The sequence below is a fragment of the Olea europaea genome, chromosome 1, assembly GCF_002742605.1.
Source record: "Olea europaea var. sylvestris chromosome 1, O_europaea_v1, whole genome shotgun sequence".
Taxonomy (NCBI): domain Eukaryota; kingdom Viridiplantae; phylum Streptophyta; class Magnoliopsida; order Lamiales; family Oleaceae; genus Olea; species Olea europaea.
In genome coordinates this window covers 26435719-26455185 of record NC_036237.1, presented here as the reverse complement: position 1 = coordinate 26455185, position 19467 = coordinate 26435719, and the positions used below count along the sequence as shown (strand labels likewise).

General features: G+C 36.1%; 2 protein-coding genes across 4 annotated transcripts; both read left to right on the top strand.

The window, feature by feature from the left end:
• Positions 1 to 832: 832 nt before the first annotated feature.
• LOC111398972 (peroxisomal membrane protein 13-like) lies at positions 833 to 8364 on the top strand. 3 transcript variants are annotated; one of them, XM_023026166.1, is made up of 5 exons: positions 833 to 967; positions 3436 to 3669; positions 6764 to 7095; positions 7620 to 7712; positions 7854 to 8323. In XM_023026166.1, exons 1-5 carry the CDS (start codon positions 940 to 942, stop codon positions 8067 to 8069), a joined length of 903 nt encoding a protein of 300 aa, XP_022881934.1. In that variant the 5' UTR covers positions 833 to 939; the 3' UTR covers positions 8070 to 8323. The 3 variants fall into 3 exon arrangements, with proteins under 3 accessions (XP_022881934.1, XP_022881941.1, XP_022881927.1); XM_023026173.1 differs by lacking the exon at positions 833 to 967 and adding an exon at positions 2156 to 2938; XM_023026159.1 differs by lacking the exon at positions 833 to 967 and adding an exon at positions 2980 to 3351 and having other exon boundaries at positions 7854 to 8364.
• Positions 8365 to 12273: 3909 nt separating this feature from the next.
• LOC111406570 (TPR repeat-containing protein ZIP4) lies at positions 12274 to 16489 on the top strand. The gene is made up of 5 exons (XM_023035970.1): positions 12274 to 13619; positions 14355 to 14544; positions 14649 to 14681; positions 14968 to 15588; positions 15821 to 16489. Exons 1-5 carry the CDS (start codon positions 12274 to 12276, stop codon positions 16487 to 16489), a joined length of 2859 nt encoding a protein of 952 aa, XP_022891738.1.
• The last annotated feature ends 2978 nt before the right edge of the window (positions 16490 to 19467 follow it).

Genomic DNA, 19467 nt, shown 5'->3' with positions numbered 1-19467 from the left:
TCAAAGGCAAACATTAATTCTAATTACACATTTTACAATTATCCACATATATTTAATGGAATTCGTTACTCCTCGTTTTCACTTTTCATTATAATCGCATTATAATTCTCCCCAACAATTTCGAAGTGTGGTATTCATGTCCTCCAATCTACCATTTGTTATATCCATGTCTTCAACTATTGAAAATTGTGGCACCAATATTGTCAGCTAATGGAAAAATATTCATTTGAACATTAAACGGCAACAAGACATTTATGTGATGCTAGATTGAAATAATAAAATTATCTAATAATGATTTCTCTTACTTCAAAATAAATCAAAGGATGACTTCATTTTTTATTTTAAATTTTGATTAGGATAAAATTTCTCATTCTTGGTAAAATACATTTCATTGTATCAATTCATCTTGACACTTTACGAGTGTGAAGTGATCATTTAATGTTAAAGTATACATCTTGATTAGCTAAGAACATGAATGCTTCGATTTAGAGAAATTTTAGTTTTACTAGTTGTACATTTAGGGTTGATAATCTACTCAGAAGGGGGTTCACGATTTTTTATCCCTCCTATAGGTGTGGTTGTCAATTTCGATTGTACATGTAGCATGGTGTAATACATAATAGTTGATGACATAAGTATCGTAATCAATTGCAGTACAAAATAAAAATAAAGGGTGTGTTTGAGCACCTTTCTTTTTTAAAAATTATATTTTAGAATAGTAGATTGAGGAAGAATATATGATTAAAAAAAAGAATTTTTTTAATTCTTGTATAATATATTTTATTGAAGGATATGTTGTTTAGAAAAAAAATGAGAAAGGAGTCTTTTAGAAAAAATGGAATCAAACACCCTCAAAATACAAGCGGATTTTCTTGGGCGTTTCAAGAGAGATAAACTACAATTTGGAATTGCCACCTCTCTCTCTCCTCCTCCTCTGCCATGGACAACAAAGCCCAGCAATCATCAGGTCGGTACAGATGAAATTCAATTTGCATATGTATTTGTTTCTATTAATCAGTATCGTGGTTCGTTTAATTCCTTTATCATTTTCATTATTAGTTAATCTGTACCTACGGCTGTAAGTAGGGTTTGTGATATATGATTTTGGGAAAAATTGATAGTTAGTTTGATCGCAAGGCTTTTGGAAATATCCGATCTCCTTCTTCAGCTTGGTACACTTTGGGTAAATGATGAATTTCTTGCTATTTTGGGTTCCTTGGTACATAATGGCACACCAATGGTCAAGTTTTACTGGAATGTCATTTTTCAGTGTAAGAGAATTATATCATCTGCAAGTCTTTAAAGATTTAGTTGCGAAAGTTGCAAAGATCTGGCTCTTCGAGGGTATAAAACCTCCCAAATTCAAATGTCAGCTTGAATGCTGATATTCAGTATCTTGTTTTTATCCATCACAAGTTTTATTTATAAATGATTTAGACAGTTATCCACACTTTACACGTCACTTATTTATTAATCCTCAAATCTGCCTCATCTATGTGGCTTCAATTTATAATTACACGTGACTCTTGAGTTGTACATCAATGACTAGACATTTTTAATTCAACTTATTTAGACAATTAAAGCATTCTACAACTTTAAGGAAATTCAAAATTAAGATAATGGAAAAAATCCCAAGAACTAAAACAGTGCTTAACCATTCTTTGATCAAGTAGAACTTGGGTATTGGAACTAGGTCATCATTTACATTCAACTCAAGGACATTAGTTTGCTTCTGATGATGATATCATTCTTCTTTTTCAGTGGTGGAATGTGAATAACTGGATGAATTTCAACTTGTATGCCTGACCCATCCTCTCTATGAACTGAAATGGCTTACAACATCCATCCGGAGGCTTTGAGTTTCCTCATACTGCTGCTGTAACATGCCTATGATGTTGCAACAACATCTTTCACTTGTGCATTTCTAGGAATTCATAACAATCTTGGAGGAAACCTTCCATGCACAATTTCAAATACTGTCATTTTACCATTGACTGCCAACTACTGTTATAACAGTATTTGGTCCAAGACAACATTTCTAACTTCTATTTAGGCCTTGAGCAAGTGCGACATCTTAAATAGCGCCAGTCCTTTGGCGCATGGGTAGAGAATCTGTGAGAACGCCAGTCCTTAGAAGAAATTTATTGTCACTTTAATATCGTTTAAGGTTTATAATTTGATGCATGTCCACCATGACCCGTCTTGTTTTTATATGAATAACACTAGGGGTGGATAAAGGCTTATGTTTGATTTAATCATTACTGAAGCCAACCTATCTTAACAGGCTCTCAATAATCAATATCCTCTTTCAGAAGTGAGGATGTGAATAAGGTCTCACTATAATTGGTTGGCTGGTCCATCCCTAGGCTGTGAGGGACTGTGGTATCTTTCTTTCTCATGGGTACTAATCCCATGCATTTCCTCAGTACATCATTAAAATTGGCTAACATCTTTTGAATTGGTTGGGTTAAATTGTCACCTCCTAGAGGTTGCTTTGTTGACGCTATCATTTGCAAAAATATGCTAACAGGCATCTGGTAAATTCGTCTATTTGTAAAGCATATAACTACTCCAGTCTTTCTCATTTGGGAGCATATAAAATTATTAGTGCTACATGTATTGAATAGCACCACATTTGGAAGAAATCCAATTTGTTCAATTGTCCTTGTCATCGTGCTATGGAAAATCCAACTTCGCCATTTCAAGTAAGAGGATATATAATTGATTGGATTGTTGGTGCTGATCATAATTGGACCCCTTTTAGCTAGTAAAGGTATAGAGAAGAAGTTTCCCTGATTCCTGTCTCTTGCAGCTGCTTTCCAATGTTCTGTACTCCCGTAGGACTTGTACAATCAACATCTGCGTGAAGTGCTCCAACATCTATCAAACTGTTCCATATGTTTCTCATGCTGCTCAATGAGTGGATCTTATCCCAAATGTAAAACTCTTAAAGAATTAAATCTGAACTTTGAATAAATCTCTGTGTTTTCAAGGGCTTACACCTCCCAAAATTAAATGTTTAGTTAGAATGCAGATAATCACCTTCTCATTTTTATTAGCGGAAGGTATATATCTGAAAGTGGAAAAAACATAGGATAGTCAAAACAGCCACGTGACAGAATGCATTTTTTTCATTTTTTCTTCATAGGAACATGTATAGAGAATTTTTGGGGAAGAAAAGCCACAAAGATTCATTGACTGACTTCTCTTAGTTTTGCCAATGGAGAAGGCATGAATGTTTCATGATGATATCTGTTTGTCTGTAAACTCACTTTTGTTCTAGGCATGTTTGATCATGTCTTTAATGCATTTGAGTGCAGATGGGAAAATCATTGACCTCATCAAGAGGTGGTTTGATGTGTTGAATTATCATACTCCATATGTAAATTTTCCTTTCGTTAACCATCTATTAATTATTGGTATCTATTATGGTAGGTGGTAGCCCTCCCCAGAAACCATGGGAAAGAGCTGGGCCCTCTTCTGGTGCTGCACCTTTTAAACCGCCTTCTGGTGGTAGCACGAGTGATGCAGTGGAGGCTTCTGGAACTGCAAAACCCGGTGAAGTTGTTTCAACAGGTGATAGGAATACCATTGTAAACAGAAGCACAGTTGGGAGGCCTGTTCCTACTAGGCCATGGGAACAGCAGACTTATGGCAGCAGTTATGGAGGTATCCACAGTTATATATGCAATAGATGGATACTTTTGAAGTTGTAAAATTATGCATGAATTTATTTTTCACTGTAATGTAGGTCTCTCGGCTGAATTTTGTATACATATGATTTTTTGGAATTTCAAATCCCTCTCCCCCAACACAAATAGATACAAAGAAAAAAACTAAGGAACAAAATATGTTTCTGTTTCCCCATTTTTGAAAACATTGGGAAAATACTTTGGATCTCTTTCAAAATATAAAAGACATATCTGTGTATGAGGTGGTGTACTATAAAAAATTGATAGAAACAGTAACGAAAACAATTAATATCATAGTATCCAAGCAAAGAAAGGCTTCTGATCTTTTATGGCATATAAAAGCTACTTGCCATAGAACTCATAAAAACACATTCTAAACTTGTACAAATCACGTAAAGTCATTCATCTTCAAGAAACATTCCCAGATGTCTATCAATTTGTAATTTAAGCACTTTTTATATGAATTATATTTTACTTGTATGTGCTTAGTCACCAACTGTATCATTTGAGTTATTAAATTCTTGGGTTAATATTTAGAGCTCCCGACTTGAGAATGAAAGAGTAAATCTTTGAGTTGTTCGAGCTAAATTTTTTGATAGGTAATCAAATATTTTATTAATCAAAAAATAATTCACAGGAAGTGTATTATCAATTTAAACAAGAAAAAACATGAAATTAGGCAGCAATTCTATATGATTAGTAACCGCAGTATTAAACCAAATATATAATGTTAGATAAAACAATTTTCTAATTTGCTCTATTTTCCTTGTTTGATCTTCAAAATAACGACGGTTTCTTTCTCTCTCACACCATACAATGCAGTTCGGAATAAGTTTCCAAACAAGCTTGCTATCCTTATCAAGAAACTTTCTCCACCATGCCATTAACACATCTTCCATACGCCTAAACAACGCCCAATCCATGTGTTGAGAAATCAAAATATTGTTCACAATGAAGGAACAAGTAGTCAATCTCTGTAGTACGGACACTTCAACTGGAGTAGCATATCCATATCCAACACGTGTCGGATACATGTCGATACTGACACTTTTTGGATACTTATCATAAGCATTTTTCTTTTTTATTAAAAATATTATATATTTTTAACTTAAATTTATTATTAAATAACAAATAGGTACTCATACTTAAAAGATTTGAACAAAAAAAAATTAATATCTAGTATAAAATTAAATTTATACTATATAAATGAAAAATTTTAAAGAATTTAATCAACGTATTGACGACGTGTCGGGTCGGTATCTTTTTGAGAAATTACGTGTCAGCATATCCGACACGTATTTGTCGGTGCATCATAGCAGTCAATTGTCTCCCCATCCCTCTTACCCATATAACATCACTCGACAATATAAAAACCTCTCATTCGAATATTATCTATCATTAACACCTACCCCCTCACAACCATCCATAGTAAAAATGCCATATGTGGAGGCAACTTACATTACTATACCATCTTTCAGGAGAACGAACTATCCACAAGTTCTAATGACGATCTAAAATACGTGCGAAAAGAAAAATACCATCCCTGCCAACCTCCACTTACTACAATGACCTTTTCCTACCTATATGTACATCTCATACAAAGAGGTAAAAAACAATGCATAATCATCAAATTTCCAATTCCCTCCCAAAAACAATGTTCCAGTTGAGACTCTTGTTATGTATAATTTAGACATCATTCACTATAGCAGAAAGCATCAAAGCAATACAATACAAAGAAGGAAATTCCACTCTTAGCGGTTGATCTCTACACCAACAATAATTTTCAAAACCGATAGTATTATCATTCCCCAACACAAAAGTCAATTTATCCTGAAAATCACTCCACCCTTGTCAGATATAGCTGCACAAACTCACCCCATAAGAACCAAACCTCAACCGAGCACCAACCCCCTCCATGACACCATATTTTGCCCTTATAATTTCTCTCCAAAAATGTTTCCATCCACTCCGAATTTCCACAATCACTTGCCTAAAAAGGCTTTATTAAACAATACAAAACTCCTCAATCCAAGAACTGCTATGGGAGAACAAACTACACCCCAATTAACAAAATGAAATTTTCTCTTCTCTCCAGAGAAACTCCTTTTGAATCCTATCTAATCTATTTGTACTCGCAACAAGAATAGAAAACAATGACAAAAAATAAGTGGGAAGATTCGAGAGGGTGGAGTTAATAAGAGTAGGACGGCCTTCTTTTGAACGATATATGCGCTTCTAACCCGCTAGCCTTCTCTCTACACTTTGCAAATACTAATAAAAATATGTATACTTTTAAATTCTCGGATCAAGTTTTCCATTTAATAGAGTACATGGCATGAATGTGGACATATACACGTCAAAAATTGATGACATAGACCATGCTACATGTAAAACATAGAACGGTACCAAAATACCTTCAAAAGGAAAAAATTGAAAAAGAGGAAAAAATAAATAGAAAAGAGGAAAATGATGGTTCTTGATTTTCTTGACGATGGAGGGGAATAGTGGGTCCTAAGAAAAGAAAGAGCATCCTCCCATGTTCCTTGAAGAAAGGGCTACATACCTCAGTCACAGTGGCAGCGTAGCAGCTCTCGAATTTTGCATGCTAGTTAGGCGTCTTTCAAGTATACATATCAAATTTGTCTATATGATTTTGAGCAATGCTATGACAAGTATGATGAATTTGGCCTTGAAAATGGCAGAGAGAGAGAGAGAGAGAGAGAGAGTACATGTAAAGGTGAAATCAACCTTCTTATCCAGATTAACTGAGAGACATGTAATGTTAAGTGTGATTGGCATATACCATCTTATAATTGAGTGTTCCAATCTTCGGATACCAATTTGTAAACTGGGAAGGCCCTTCAACCACAAGTTGACACAGCTTTCAGCCTTTTCCTCCAACACTGTTTGGAATATGATGAAAGTTTTAGAGATGGCATAGTTTATGTAGTTTTGGTTAGCCTGTTTAATTCTTTTGGCATAGAACACACACCAACACAAAAATGTCTATATAAATGCATATCTTTAAATAATGTCTGATGGAAGGTTGCCTTTTGGTTTATGTTATTCAGGTTATGGTTCTGGCCTGAATTATAATTCTGGTTACGGAACAGGCATGTATGGTTCATCTGGCTTGTATGGTTCGTCTGGCATGTATGGAGCATCTGGAGGATTTGGAGGGTCATATGGCAGTGGATTATATGGAAACAACATGTATAGAGGCGGTTACGGCGGACTTTATGGAGGTGGCATGAATGGTGGGGGAATGTATAATGGTGGCTTCGGAGGCCCTATGGGAGGTTATGGTATGGGCATGGGTGGTCCGTATGGTGAGCAGGATCCGAATAATCCATATGGTGCTCCATCTTCTCCACCAGGTTTCTGGATTTCATTAATGCGAGTGGTAAGCCAAGACAGTATGTGTATCTGTCAGCTTGTTTGGGCTTAACAGAGAAGCAAAAGTTTCGTTGTTTGAAGCCCTCATTTTTTATCAACGCTTCTATATTGTTCGAGGATTGCAGGCCCTTGCCTTGCATGGCTAACCAGGTCCTAACCAAACTGATACAAGGCATAAACGAATGAGCAACTGGAAAGAAGAGAGGGGATGATAGTTGAGAAACATTTCTGAGCTAAACAACTGAAATTAGAAATTTTTTACTACTCTCATTTGGGGAACCTGGGAGAGGAGTACTAGAAAAGTTAATAATTCGCACTAAGAACCAATACTGTAGGTTATTGGGGTTGTTAATTTCCTAGCAGGATCCCTTTCTCATTGCAGGAAGAAAATATAGATTGATAGTCTTCAGATGGAGCATTGATGAATTGCTTTATTCCTTTTATCTTTTGAATTTTTTTTAATGTCAGTTTCATTTAAACCTTCACTTATCCGTGGTACACTTGAGCATGTTTGTTTATAATTATTTATAGATGCACGGTGTAGTAAATTTCTTTGGCCGGGTTGCAATCTTGATAGATCAGAATACACAGGCGTTCCATATGTTCATGACTGCCCTTCTTCAGGTAGTTTCTTGGATTCTATATCGTCTAATATATGTCGTTCATGTCCAAAATCCAACTATCTGATGAATGAGAAGCTACAACTTTGTCTTCAGGAACTTGCTATTCTGTTTCACATGCTTACCATGAATGTTTTGTTTGCAGCTGTTTGATCGGTCCGGGTTATTGTATGGAGAGCTTGCTAGATTTGTGCTGAGACTATTAGGAATCAAAACAAAATCCGAGAACGTTCAATTCCCTGGCATGGATGGGCTTCCTGGACCTCACAATCCCCATGCAAGCCAAAACTACATTGAGGGACCCAAGGCTGCACCAAACAGTGAATGGGACGGCGCATGGGGAAATGGTGCAAGTAATTGATCTGGTGACCTTACATCCTTTACAATCTGCTGATTGAGTTGACGAAAGTGAAGAGAGGATGCTGCCACTGCTTGAATAGAATGGTACTTGGCAACTTGAGATAAGTAGACTATAACTCCACCGAACCTTTGCTGATTGGTGCTTTGCTCACGGTTGTGCTGGCTTTGTAGGGTTCCTCCCCAAACAAATGTAGGAATAAGAATGTAATATAATGTGACCTAAAAGAGTCTTTCTTCCCCATCTCCTTCATTTCATCTTCGTTATATTATATGCTTGTCATGCGTTACATGTTTTATTTTCGCCATTTTAAACCGTTAAGATCCTAGTACTTATTTTTTCACACAGATTCGTCTAATTTGATTTCAACGTAGTTCTTCTCTTTTTAACTCTTGGGGTGGTTAGGTGCCCAAAACCAACCGTACAGGAAATTTCTGAAGGACCAACCTGGATAGGGAAATAAAAATTAGCCCCGAATCATAATTTTCTTAAAAATAGCCTCCTTTTTAACTTGCATATCAAAAGTACTCTTTCCTCTTAGGCAAATATGACGTCTAATCAAATCAGGGTTTCAAAAGTTAAAAATAAATTGTCATTTGATATTCGGGTAGCATATATTTCAAAATTTGCTTTCAATGCTTGATTAGGAATTGTATTTACCTCAAAAAGTAGGTTGAATGAAATTTTTATTGTCCAAACAAAATTGAGACGATGACGAAAAGAGGCAAATAATAAAAATCAATTGAAATTAAGTGAGATGCGAGACAATTCAAGTTGGATGGCTTAGCTCCTGTTTGATTTAGTTAAAAAAATTGGTAAAAAGCTTATGTCAATAATTAAATTTCATGAAATCAACAAATTTGATCGACTTTTCAATAACTCATTTTATCAATATTTATCAAAATATACTGAAATTCTTATTTTTAGTAAATTAAGATTTAAGAACAACTGCATTGTTGGTCTCCAATCTTTTGACTGAACTACAAGTTGGTCCTCAGATTACAAAATGGAACTAAGTAATCTCGAAATTTTCAACCACAAATTTAATCGTGCGCATAGATTCTCAACCCTTCAGCTAAGGTTTTAGGCTTCCATTTTAGCGCCTTCCGCTGCTTGCTTTATTTTCCCCTTACAGCTGACGGAGACTCATCATCCCGGAAAAAAATGGTGGTAAATTGCCGGGTTATTCAACCACTTTTCCACAATAGCCTTTGCCCCACTTTTTCAATTAAAATATGTAATTATTTTTTTAATGCACTGTTAATCTGATTAATGGTAGAAGCTTATTCAACTATTCTTGATGTTATGTTATGTTTAATATTTCTTATATAAGTTACAACATATATATGTTATTAGGGGCGGACTAAGGATGGAATTTCAGTGGGTGAAACCAAAAAACATCAGGGAAAAAAAATCTGAAAACCTAAAATAACTAGAGAAAAATTGAAAATCTAAAAGTCAATTGGGGCGGCCGACCCCACTGGGCCCCAAGTAGGTCCGCCCCTGTATGTTATTGCAGGATTGAGCATGCTTATGATTCTAGATTGAACGAATGCCCAAAAAAGTTGTCCTTGAACTGTAATATTGGAAATATATAGAAGGTCCTAGATGAGCACGTGATTCCTCTTTATAATTGCACACTGTTTTGGTTTGAGAACTTATTATCACTGATTGAGAACGTACTTTTCTGATTTCTCTATGTGAACTTTATATCACTGATTTCCATGGTTTAATTCATCTTTCAATTTTTTAAAAAGGTTGAATCCCAACTTTGAGAGTTTTCACCGCCCGGTTCCTGGAGTATCGTGAAGGAGGTAAATTACGGAATGTGCCCTAACAGGTCAAGGAACAAGAGTTTGCCTGTACACTGGTGTTCACAAAGAATTCAATTCCATATCTCAGGAATCAACACTCACACTACGGCAGTTAGCAATGCTGAAACTACATCACTCCTATCATTTGCACCACTAGATTATTCATCTTTCAATTTTTTGTTGGATGATTGGTAGTTACAAGATAATTACAGGCACCTCACAATTTAATTAATTAATGTGACGTTACTTTTCATTTCAATAATTATTTTGATAGGAACCAGTAAAGTTATTTTTAAAAAGTTCTTTTACATTTTAATAAAAGAAAAATAAGTTATCAACATATATAAATTTATTTATCCCCGAAAGATAGGGGTGAGCAAAGGTCAATTTGTGTTGGATTCCCATTCAACCGAATAAACAAATCGTCAGTTCGGCTTGGGTGAAATTCCAACCCAAAATTCATCGACACGATGAATAAATTGACTTAAACCAATCCAAGTCAATTTTGGTCGGTTTGGTGGGAGTGGTGGTTGAAGGGGATTTTTCCCTTCAACATATATTTTAAACCCAACCCTTGAGATTTAAGTAATCAAACCAACATTCCTCCAAATCGATCAAATTCGGTTCGTTTGAATGTTTGGATCGATTAGACAAGAAATTTGTCCACTCCTATTGTCAGTGTGAACCCATTGGCAGAGTTGATCCATCGGATTGATCCCTCTCTTTCTTGCTTTATTTGAAGGAAAAATGTCATTTTTCCCCCAAATTGATAATGCTTACAATGAAATCTGGGAATCTTCTATTGAAGTCCCAGATAATAAGGAAAAGAGAGTCGTGTTTTGCCTTTTTTGTAGGTGAAACTGTGCACTATTTATCGATTGTCATATTATACATGTCGGTGAAATTGGACAAAATTATCTTGATTGAAATCAAATCATAGTGTAGTGGGTCGTGCTACACGAACATAGGAGTTGACACAACGGTTGACATAGCACACACATGGGGAGGTCGGTATTATTTTATTCGCGCGGGACCCACGCCTTGATTGTGAGTGTGGTGTCATCCTTTGTATCAAACATTATGTTCGTTTGACATTTTCTTAGTGTAGTTATCTGATTAAAATTAAATTATTGTATAATTACTTGATCGAATAAATTTGAAGTACAAATTGATATTAAATGAAAGTATGTTTACCGTGAATGGAATTTTTTGTTATTCTTTCGTGCGGTGCAATGGATTCATCTTAGTACTTCTTATATTCGATTAGTTTGATGCATACTCTTATGAGTCTACGAAATATCCATGATTTGAAAACAAGATAAATTGTTCTGTGATATGACTACCTGCCAATTCAAAATAATACTTCAAAAAAAAAAAGGGAAGTTTTTATCAATTTTCTCAATTAAAAGCTAAGAAATGACGAATATACTTTTCAATTTAAATAAAACAAAAATAAAAAGAAAGAACTAATTGTAATCATAATTTCAAATTTTTGAAAAAAATGCAAACAAGCCCAAATAAGTTATTAAAAGGATAATTAGCATATAATGTCATTACATTTCATTATTATCGTAAAAAACGTTCATACATTTCATCATTAATTACATATTAATTGTACAAACCATTCTTTTTATCCATTTTAATCAAATTTCTCAATAAAAGCGTGTTATATTTTAGTCATATGTACAGTTCATCGGGGATGGGGTCATATCGTCAATTTCTTTACATGTTTCCACAGTTTGAATTGAAGAGCAAATAATCGTATAGTTACAATTAGGGCAAGATAAAAGATTATACAAAAGAGATATACTAAGGCCTGTTTGATACAAGCCAGGGAAAATGGAATATTTTTTTATTTTTCACTTTTTAACTTGTTTGATTACAAGAATTTTTCCTGGAATTGATCTTTTTCCTTGATTTGGTGCAAAACCAATCCTTTGATTTTTGGTGAAAATTTGTTTTACACCTTTTTTTTTTGACAATTTGAACAACAATTGTAATAAATTATATTCCTTTAATTGACAATTTTCATGAAAACAAAGTTAAACAAGCACCAAAAAATAGAAAATTTAAACATTTTTCAGGAGAAAATTATATTAATCAAACACATTTAATTGACAATTCTTAATAAAACAAGTTTTAGGCAATTCGATTCTCCGAAATTCATTTTTTTCCCACACTAATTTCATTATTGCAATCAAACGGATCCTAATTTAAATCCCCACCCCCACCCCCCACAAAAAAAAAGCCTTTTTTGGGAAAAAATGAAAAACTTTAAAAGATTAGTTTTTCAATTATTTATTTATTTATTTTTATTTCAGGTATAAGAATCGCCCTTTTCAAAATCTCCAGTTCATCTATTACCATTTCCCGCCATAAATATTCTTACTGAAATGAGAATCGCCGAAATTTCCACGCCAGACTTCCGCCAAAGCTCCACCGCCAGCGCCGCCGATTCCTCCAACTACTCTCATGCTCTCTCCCAAATTGAAGCCTCAATTAAATCCCTCGAACGACACTCTGCTTCACTTCCCTTGGCAGATTCGTTCTCTTCCGAGCTCCGACTCGTCCTTGCTGAGCTGAGTCAACTCTCTCCTTTCCCCAACTCTACTAAACTCCTCCTCTGGAAACTCAGCTACCGCCTCTGGAATACCTGTGTTGACCTTTCCAACGCTGCCTATACCTCCAATTCTAGCGGAGTTCACAGACTCTCCGAAGAACATGCCAAGCTCCGGCAAATCGCCGCCGATTTTCTCTTCCTGTCTGCTGATGTCGCAGGGATACCTTCTCCGGCGATTAAAGCCGGTTTATTCTTCTACAAGACAGGTCTTATATGGCACGACCTCAAAAATTTTGATTTCGCGAACAATTGCTTCGAGAAGGCTGCTGATCTTATCTCAAAAGTTGAGATTAATTCAATCTCCGATAATGATGAACGAAAACTGCTCCTGGATCTCAATCTGGCTCGATCTCGAACCGCTTGGGAAGTTTCTGACCGGAATTTATCAATCGCATTGTTAAATCGATCCAAAAATGTTTTGTTTGGAACTTCAGAAAATTACAAAGCTCTAGCTAATCAGTATTTGATGTTCGGAAAAATATTGTTGTCCAATGACGAGGTTTCTGGATTGAATGAAGCATTGAAATTGATGTGTGAAGCCCTAGAATTATGTGAAAAAGGATTAAGAATAGTGAAGAAGACAGAGGAGACATTACATTTGAAGGAGTTGAGGTTGAAGATTTTGAGATTTATGGCAGCGGCACATTTGCAAAGTGATGAATTTGAGAATGTTTTGAAGTGTGTGAAGGTTTTGAGAGAAGGTGTTGGTGGTGCAGACCACCATCCCAGTTTGAGTGTGTTAGCAATGAAGGCATGGTTGGGAATGGGGAGGTACAAGGAAGCGGAGAAGGAGCTGAGGGGCATGGTCGTCAATAACGGGATACCGGAAGGAGTTTGGGTATCAGCTGTGGAGTCGTATTTCCAGGCTGTGGGCACGGCTGGGGCAGAGACTGTTAAGGGAGTGTTTTTGGGGCTATTGGGACGGTGTCGTGTTAGCCCTGGTGTAGCCATCAGGGTCGTGAATAGGGTCGTTGGGGATGGTCCAGGTGGGACTGAGGGTGCGAATGTGAGGGCAAAGGTCGTGACTGAGTTAGTTTCTGACGAGAGGGTGGTGGAGCTTTTTAGTGGAGATGCGGCTGCCAAGGAGAGGACGACAATGCATGCTCTTCTTTGGAACTGGTAAACTAGTAGATCATATCCTCGTTGAAACTATCGCAGTAATAACCGATTGGCCTTTTTTATATTTTCTCCCAGAGGAGGAGTATGTTTGAAATTTGAATGTATGGGTTGACTTTATAAAAGAATTTTTTAAACTTCTATTGCATAAAATGATATGCAATTGCTTATTAGGATAAAAGTTATCTTGCTTGATCGCATTTTTGTTCATTTCTATATCCCAACACGAGCAATAAATATCATACAATTTTGCTAAAATAACAATTGTCAGGTAAAGAAGTTCTCTTGCAGGGTTGAACATTTTCAGTAGGGTGTGAATGCAGCCTTGACCTGTGAATAGCCTTGAATTGAAACTTTTGTCTTAAATGGTTGACCAACCACAAAGTTCTAAATGTGCAGCTTATTTTGAGATCATTGGAATTGCTTATCCTTCTCTATTTCACTTACCTTCCCTATAAGTACATACCTTCTGTATTTAAACAAGCTTGCTCACCCTTCATTTGAGCTCTTCATTCACGTTTATTACTTTTTAAGGTGTGGTTCTTGTGCAAACACGATGTTCAAAAGCATCATGTGCATGTGGTTTTCATGCCGAGCCAAGCAGAATGATAACGTCCATGTTAGTTAACATATTTCAAGATAGCATTATCTGATAGAAAACGGCAACATTGAGTAGGTCATAAGGCTTGCAGTTACTACAAAAGAAATACTTCTAATAATTATATCAACGTCTTTCAGTGCTGCAGAACATTTCCGAGCAAAAGAATATCAGATAAGTGCTGAGATGTTTGAGAAGTCTCTTCTTTATGGCCCTCACAACATAGAGAACAGAATTTTCAGGGCGAAGGGATTCAGAGTGCTCTGCCTCTGTCACCTTGGCCTCTCCCAGCTAGATAGAGCTGAAGAGTATATCAATGAGGCTGAAAAGGTACGTAACTAAGAAATAACTTCAGGTAAGTTTTCATTCACGTCAACTTCAAAAATTTTCCAACTTCATATATTAACTATATTTCATGATTTCAATTTCTGCAGCTGGAACCCAATATTGCCAGTGCCTTTCTCAAGGTATGGTTCTTAATCTCTATAATGAAAGTAAGCTTGAGCTCAGTTTCTGCATATTTAGACCTTGTTTGATGAAACTTTGTCAACTTTTTAATTGGTCAGACTTCAATTTTAACCACAAATTTCATATGATCCACAGCTTTATCGACTTTTCAACCACACATTTCGTCAACTTTTATCAAAATCTGTTAAATCTTTTATTAAAAGCTCTCTCATAGGCTCTTAATCGAATACAGGACTGCATATGTATTGATCTTCTTACTGCTGACGTGTTTCTTGATACTTATAGTTCAAGATCTACTTGCAAACGAAGGACCACAACAGTGCTATTGCTCAGGTGCAAGCAATGTCAAGTTGTCTTGACTTCACCCCTGATTTCCTTTCCCTCTCAGCCCATGAAGCTGTTGCTTGCAGTTCTCTTTCTGCTGCTACTGCCTCTCTATCCCATCTCTTGAATTTCTACTCCTCAGGGAAACCAATGCCAACCAATGAAGTTGTAGTTTTCCGCACTTTAGTTACAATTCTAATTCAAGATTCCAGTAACGATTCTGATATCCTCAAGCACTTGAATAGAGCTTATCAACGGCTATCTGAACTTGGACCTGAACTCTTTTTTGGGAAAGGTGAAGTCGGAAGACGAGAAAGGAATTGGTTTGCAGTGAATGCATGGAATTTTGGAGTTAGAAATGGGAAGGAGAAAAAATACAAATTATGTGCAGAATTCTTTAGATTAGCATCAGAATTTTATGGAATTGTCAGTGATGGCGAAGCAAAGGAAAATAGTACGATGGTTGGTAAGTCATTAGTAATGTCTGTATCTGCCATCATTGCTGATGAGAGGCTTAGAAAAGCTACGTTGCCGGAAACTGAAACCAAGGAAGCCATTGAACTGTTAGACCGGGCAAGAAAGGTAACCATCAAGGTGTTGATCATTTTTTATTTTATTTTATTTATTTATTTATTTATTTTTCATTTATTACTTTGTTTTCTTCCTCTTTTTCTTTTGCATTCTAGCATTTAACCTAATTCTGTCTAGTACAGATACGGCTCACGTTCAACTAGGATTGCAAACTTACATTTTTTTTCCGCAATATCATGTGGCTTTGTGCCTTTGTCAATGCTTTTCCATTGCCTGGATGCAGATATTAATATCAAGCTCAGGTAGTAGTGGAAAAGATGAGGGTCAAATTGCAGCCATGGATCCCAATATCTTCCTTATATACACTTTGAGTGCCTATGATCTGTACTCAAGGTTCAGTGACAAGGGTGCACAACAACTCATCCTGATTAAAAACTTAGCAAGCTCAAAATCTTGCAATCCCCAACATTTACTTCAGATAGGCTTTGATGCTTCTGAAGGACCAAGATCCAACCCTGAAGTGGCCACTTTCACCCTACGAACCTGTCTCTCGTCCCTGCTTGCATCCCCTTCACCAGATTACCAAAGTGTAGCTCTCATTCTCAGAAAACTAATTTCTGTAGCAACTATCCATAGAGGTGACATAGACGATGATTCAGTGATCGAAATATATAGGCAAGCATATCGGATTATGGTAGGTTTGAAGGAAGGAGACTATCCCCTAGAAGAAGCGAAATGGCTTGCCATGACAGCATGGAATCGAGCTGCTCTTCCCGTAAGGCTGGGACAAATTGATGTGGCAAAGAAGTGGATGAATATTGGGTTGGAATTGGCCACAAAGGTTCCCGGCATGCAAACTTACAAGTCATGCATGGAAGATTATGTAGCAGGCTTTGAAAAGAAATTTCGTGGGCATGAAAATGGTGAAAGTAGTTCGTTAGTAGTGTCATGATTTATACTGTCATTGTTGAAAATAAAAACACAGTTTGTAGGAATTGCTTGTAGTGTAGCCAACCGTTGCTCTTTGACTAAGATGTTTATATTTCAACATTCAGGTTTAGGAATATCTGTTTCCCTCGAGATAAGGTGTAAAAAGTAAAAAACTAGAAAGTCGACTCGGCCATTTCTTTGGTTCTCACAATGGTTTCTAACTCACGTACCTCCAAGATTTCATCCTCCTCTGTTGTAAACTGTACTAATGCTGCTGTTTTACTTTCTCTGGCCGATACCTGGAACTGCTCAGGTAATTAAATGAAGAATGCTTCTGTTGAAAAAGAACTCTTGTCACACCTTTGTACAAACAAAAATAAAGTTATGGTGCTCTTTGTAGTCTCTCTGGGGTGTTGTCCGCACATCATAAAGGGAGGTCCACAAGAAAGAGATTCGCATCCCGAATGTTTGGCCTATAAGCTATGACCGTATCCGAATTTACTCTGGTGGCGAACCAGTTGAAATGCTGCCACTCCTCAAGATTAGTCGGATAAAACTCGGACACCTAAGTCACCAAAAAAAATGCAAACTTTCTAGTATTTTCTTCAATTACTATGTGGATTTTGTGGATTGTCTAAAACCCCCGAATAGTTTAGTTTGTCTCATGCTTGGGCACATTCGAGATTGGAATCTTGTCTTTAGCAGCCATTAGGCTAAAACAAGAAAGAAATTCCCAGTTTCCTTCAGCTCCCTTCATAGATCACTCAATCCAACCTTTTCAATGAAATCATGATCTTGTACACCCTTTATGATCTTCTTAATCACCTATCATGATGAACATATTAGGCCTCAAGTCGTTACTACTAGAATGATTCATCCGACGATGGTAATATAGTAAGTTACTTCTCAGTACTTCTATTAATAAATCAACAAATGACTAGATTTCATAATCTGAATGTGCCTCAGACGTGTTACACCCATATCATGAATTAATCCACGAAAGTTATTTTTATAGGCAAAGTGTATGGACTTGTTGGAAATATAATAATTTCTTTGTGTTTATTATATTTCATAATCTGAATGTGCCTCAGACTAGATTATATTTCATAATCTGAATGTGTCTATATAGATTTCATAATCTGAATGTGCCTCAGACGTGTGACACACATATCGTGAATTAGTCTATGAAAGTTATTTTTATAGGAAAAGCGTATAGACTTGTTGGGAATATAATAATTTCTTTGTGTTTATTATATAAACACGTTCTGTCTAAATTAGATATCGACAAGTGTTTCTTTTTCTATCAATGAGTACCATGAACAAGATTTTAATTTCTTTTTCTTTCTTAATATGGTTGAGTGTAATCTAATCGATCGAAAGTGAATGACAACAGCATTAAGTGAAGTTGGATAAATATTAATATGGTATGCTGGTCTGCACTATCAACGCGAGACACATTTTTTAGTATTCATTAGGTGTAATCCTATGTATCAAACATTGTCAAATGCATGTTCAAAGCAGATAAATATAATACAAAAAGTTTTAAGGAAGATACGAAACGGACAAGCATTAAACGAGGTTAGCTGTGTTTCTATGTCCCCTCACCTAGTGACATGTCGATATGCATCAAGCATCTGATGGGTTTAGTTCATTGGGAGTGAAGATAAGCTGAAGTATGTCAATCAAACATCTACCTATTTGGGAGTGAAGATAAGCTGAACTGATGAGTTTTGGGAAGATAGGCTTCACACTTCTTCCAAATTTAAAGATACTAATCTTCACACATTCATATTGTGGACTCCTTTTTTATTGTGAAAACAAACATAAAACTCACCTTGTCCAAGCTTGTTTGTCGGTGCGATTTTCACACGTCCATGTTGCCAGGTGCTGTCTGGGCTCCTTTGCCATTGTACAAACAACCATAATACTCACCAAGTCTAATCTTGTTGATGGGTGTGAGAATGCAGAGTCACATACATTGTAATTGAAACATAGTTAATAGTTTAAAAATATCTGATACATTGTCTAGAAGAAAAAGTCAAATTCTTGGAAGCCGATAAGTGGTTCTGGTCAGTGTGAGAGTTCTTCCTAGCTCACCTTTGGCTATTTTGTTTAGACGTTCTCTTTCAATCTCTATTGTAATCTTGCTGATAAAACGCTTTCTTCGGGAGGAGGCATCACTTTATTCTAAAACAATGAGGGGAATACGCCAAGTTTCAGAACCACAGGGTAGTTACACGTGCTTGTATGAAGATGCCTTAATTAAGTCAGGGTTTCAGGCATCATGCATTAATTTGTTTCAGGCACTAAATCTCATTTCTTGTGCAATTTCCATAATGATTGGTGTTTTCCTTCTGTAGGATCACAAGGTCAGGAGAATACAAGTATTAACATTGGAATTTGAACATCAGGATAAGTTATGTGCTCTTTACCGAGAGCACCTAATTATACTTCTGAATATCTCCTCAAACATAACTTCTTACGTCCAAAATCCTAGAAGTTGTTTGCAGTGTAAAGAGAATTTGAAACAGAAGTACAAATGTAATCAAATTGTTCATTGCATGTAAAGATTCAGCATGTAACAAATGTTTCTGGTAATCCCTTGTCATTTTAGGTCTGTTGAAGAACAATATTTCTGCATTTCTGTAATCTTATCTCCTATTTTCTGGAGACAGGATCTAGATTAAGTTATTTAAATTTGTATGTGAATATCCTGATTTTCTAGTATTTGTAGTGATCCTTTTTAGTTTGTTACTTCTGTAAACCTCTTTAAATAGAGGCATTATTAATCAAATTAATCAATAATATATCTTTTTAGAATCTTTCAATTCCAGATTGTCTCAGAGCAGAGCAGGAACTCGTCTATCTCTAACCCTAATTGATAAAAACAGTTATTACAGGCACTACTCATGGTGGAACCTCTGAGGTAACCCAACAACCCTTGCCTACTCAACGAATGACTTCCTCCCTTTTTCCTACCTTCTTGGCCGATTCTTCCAC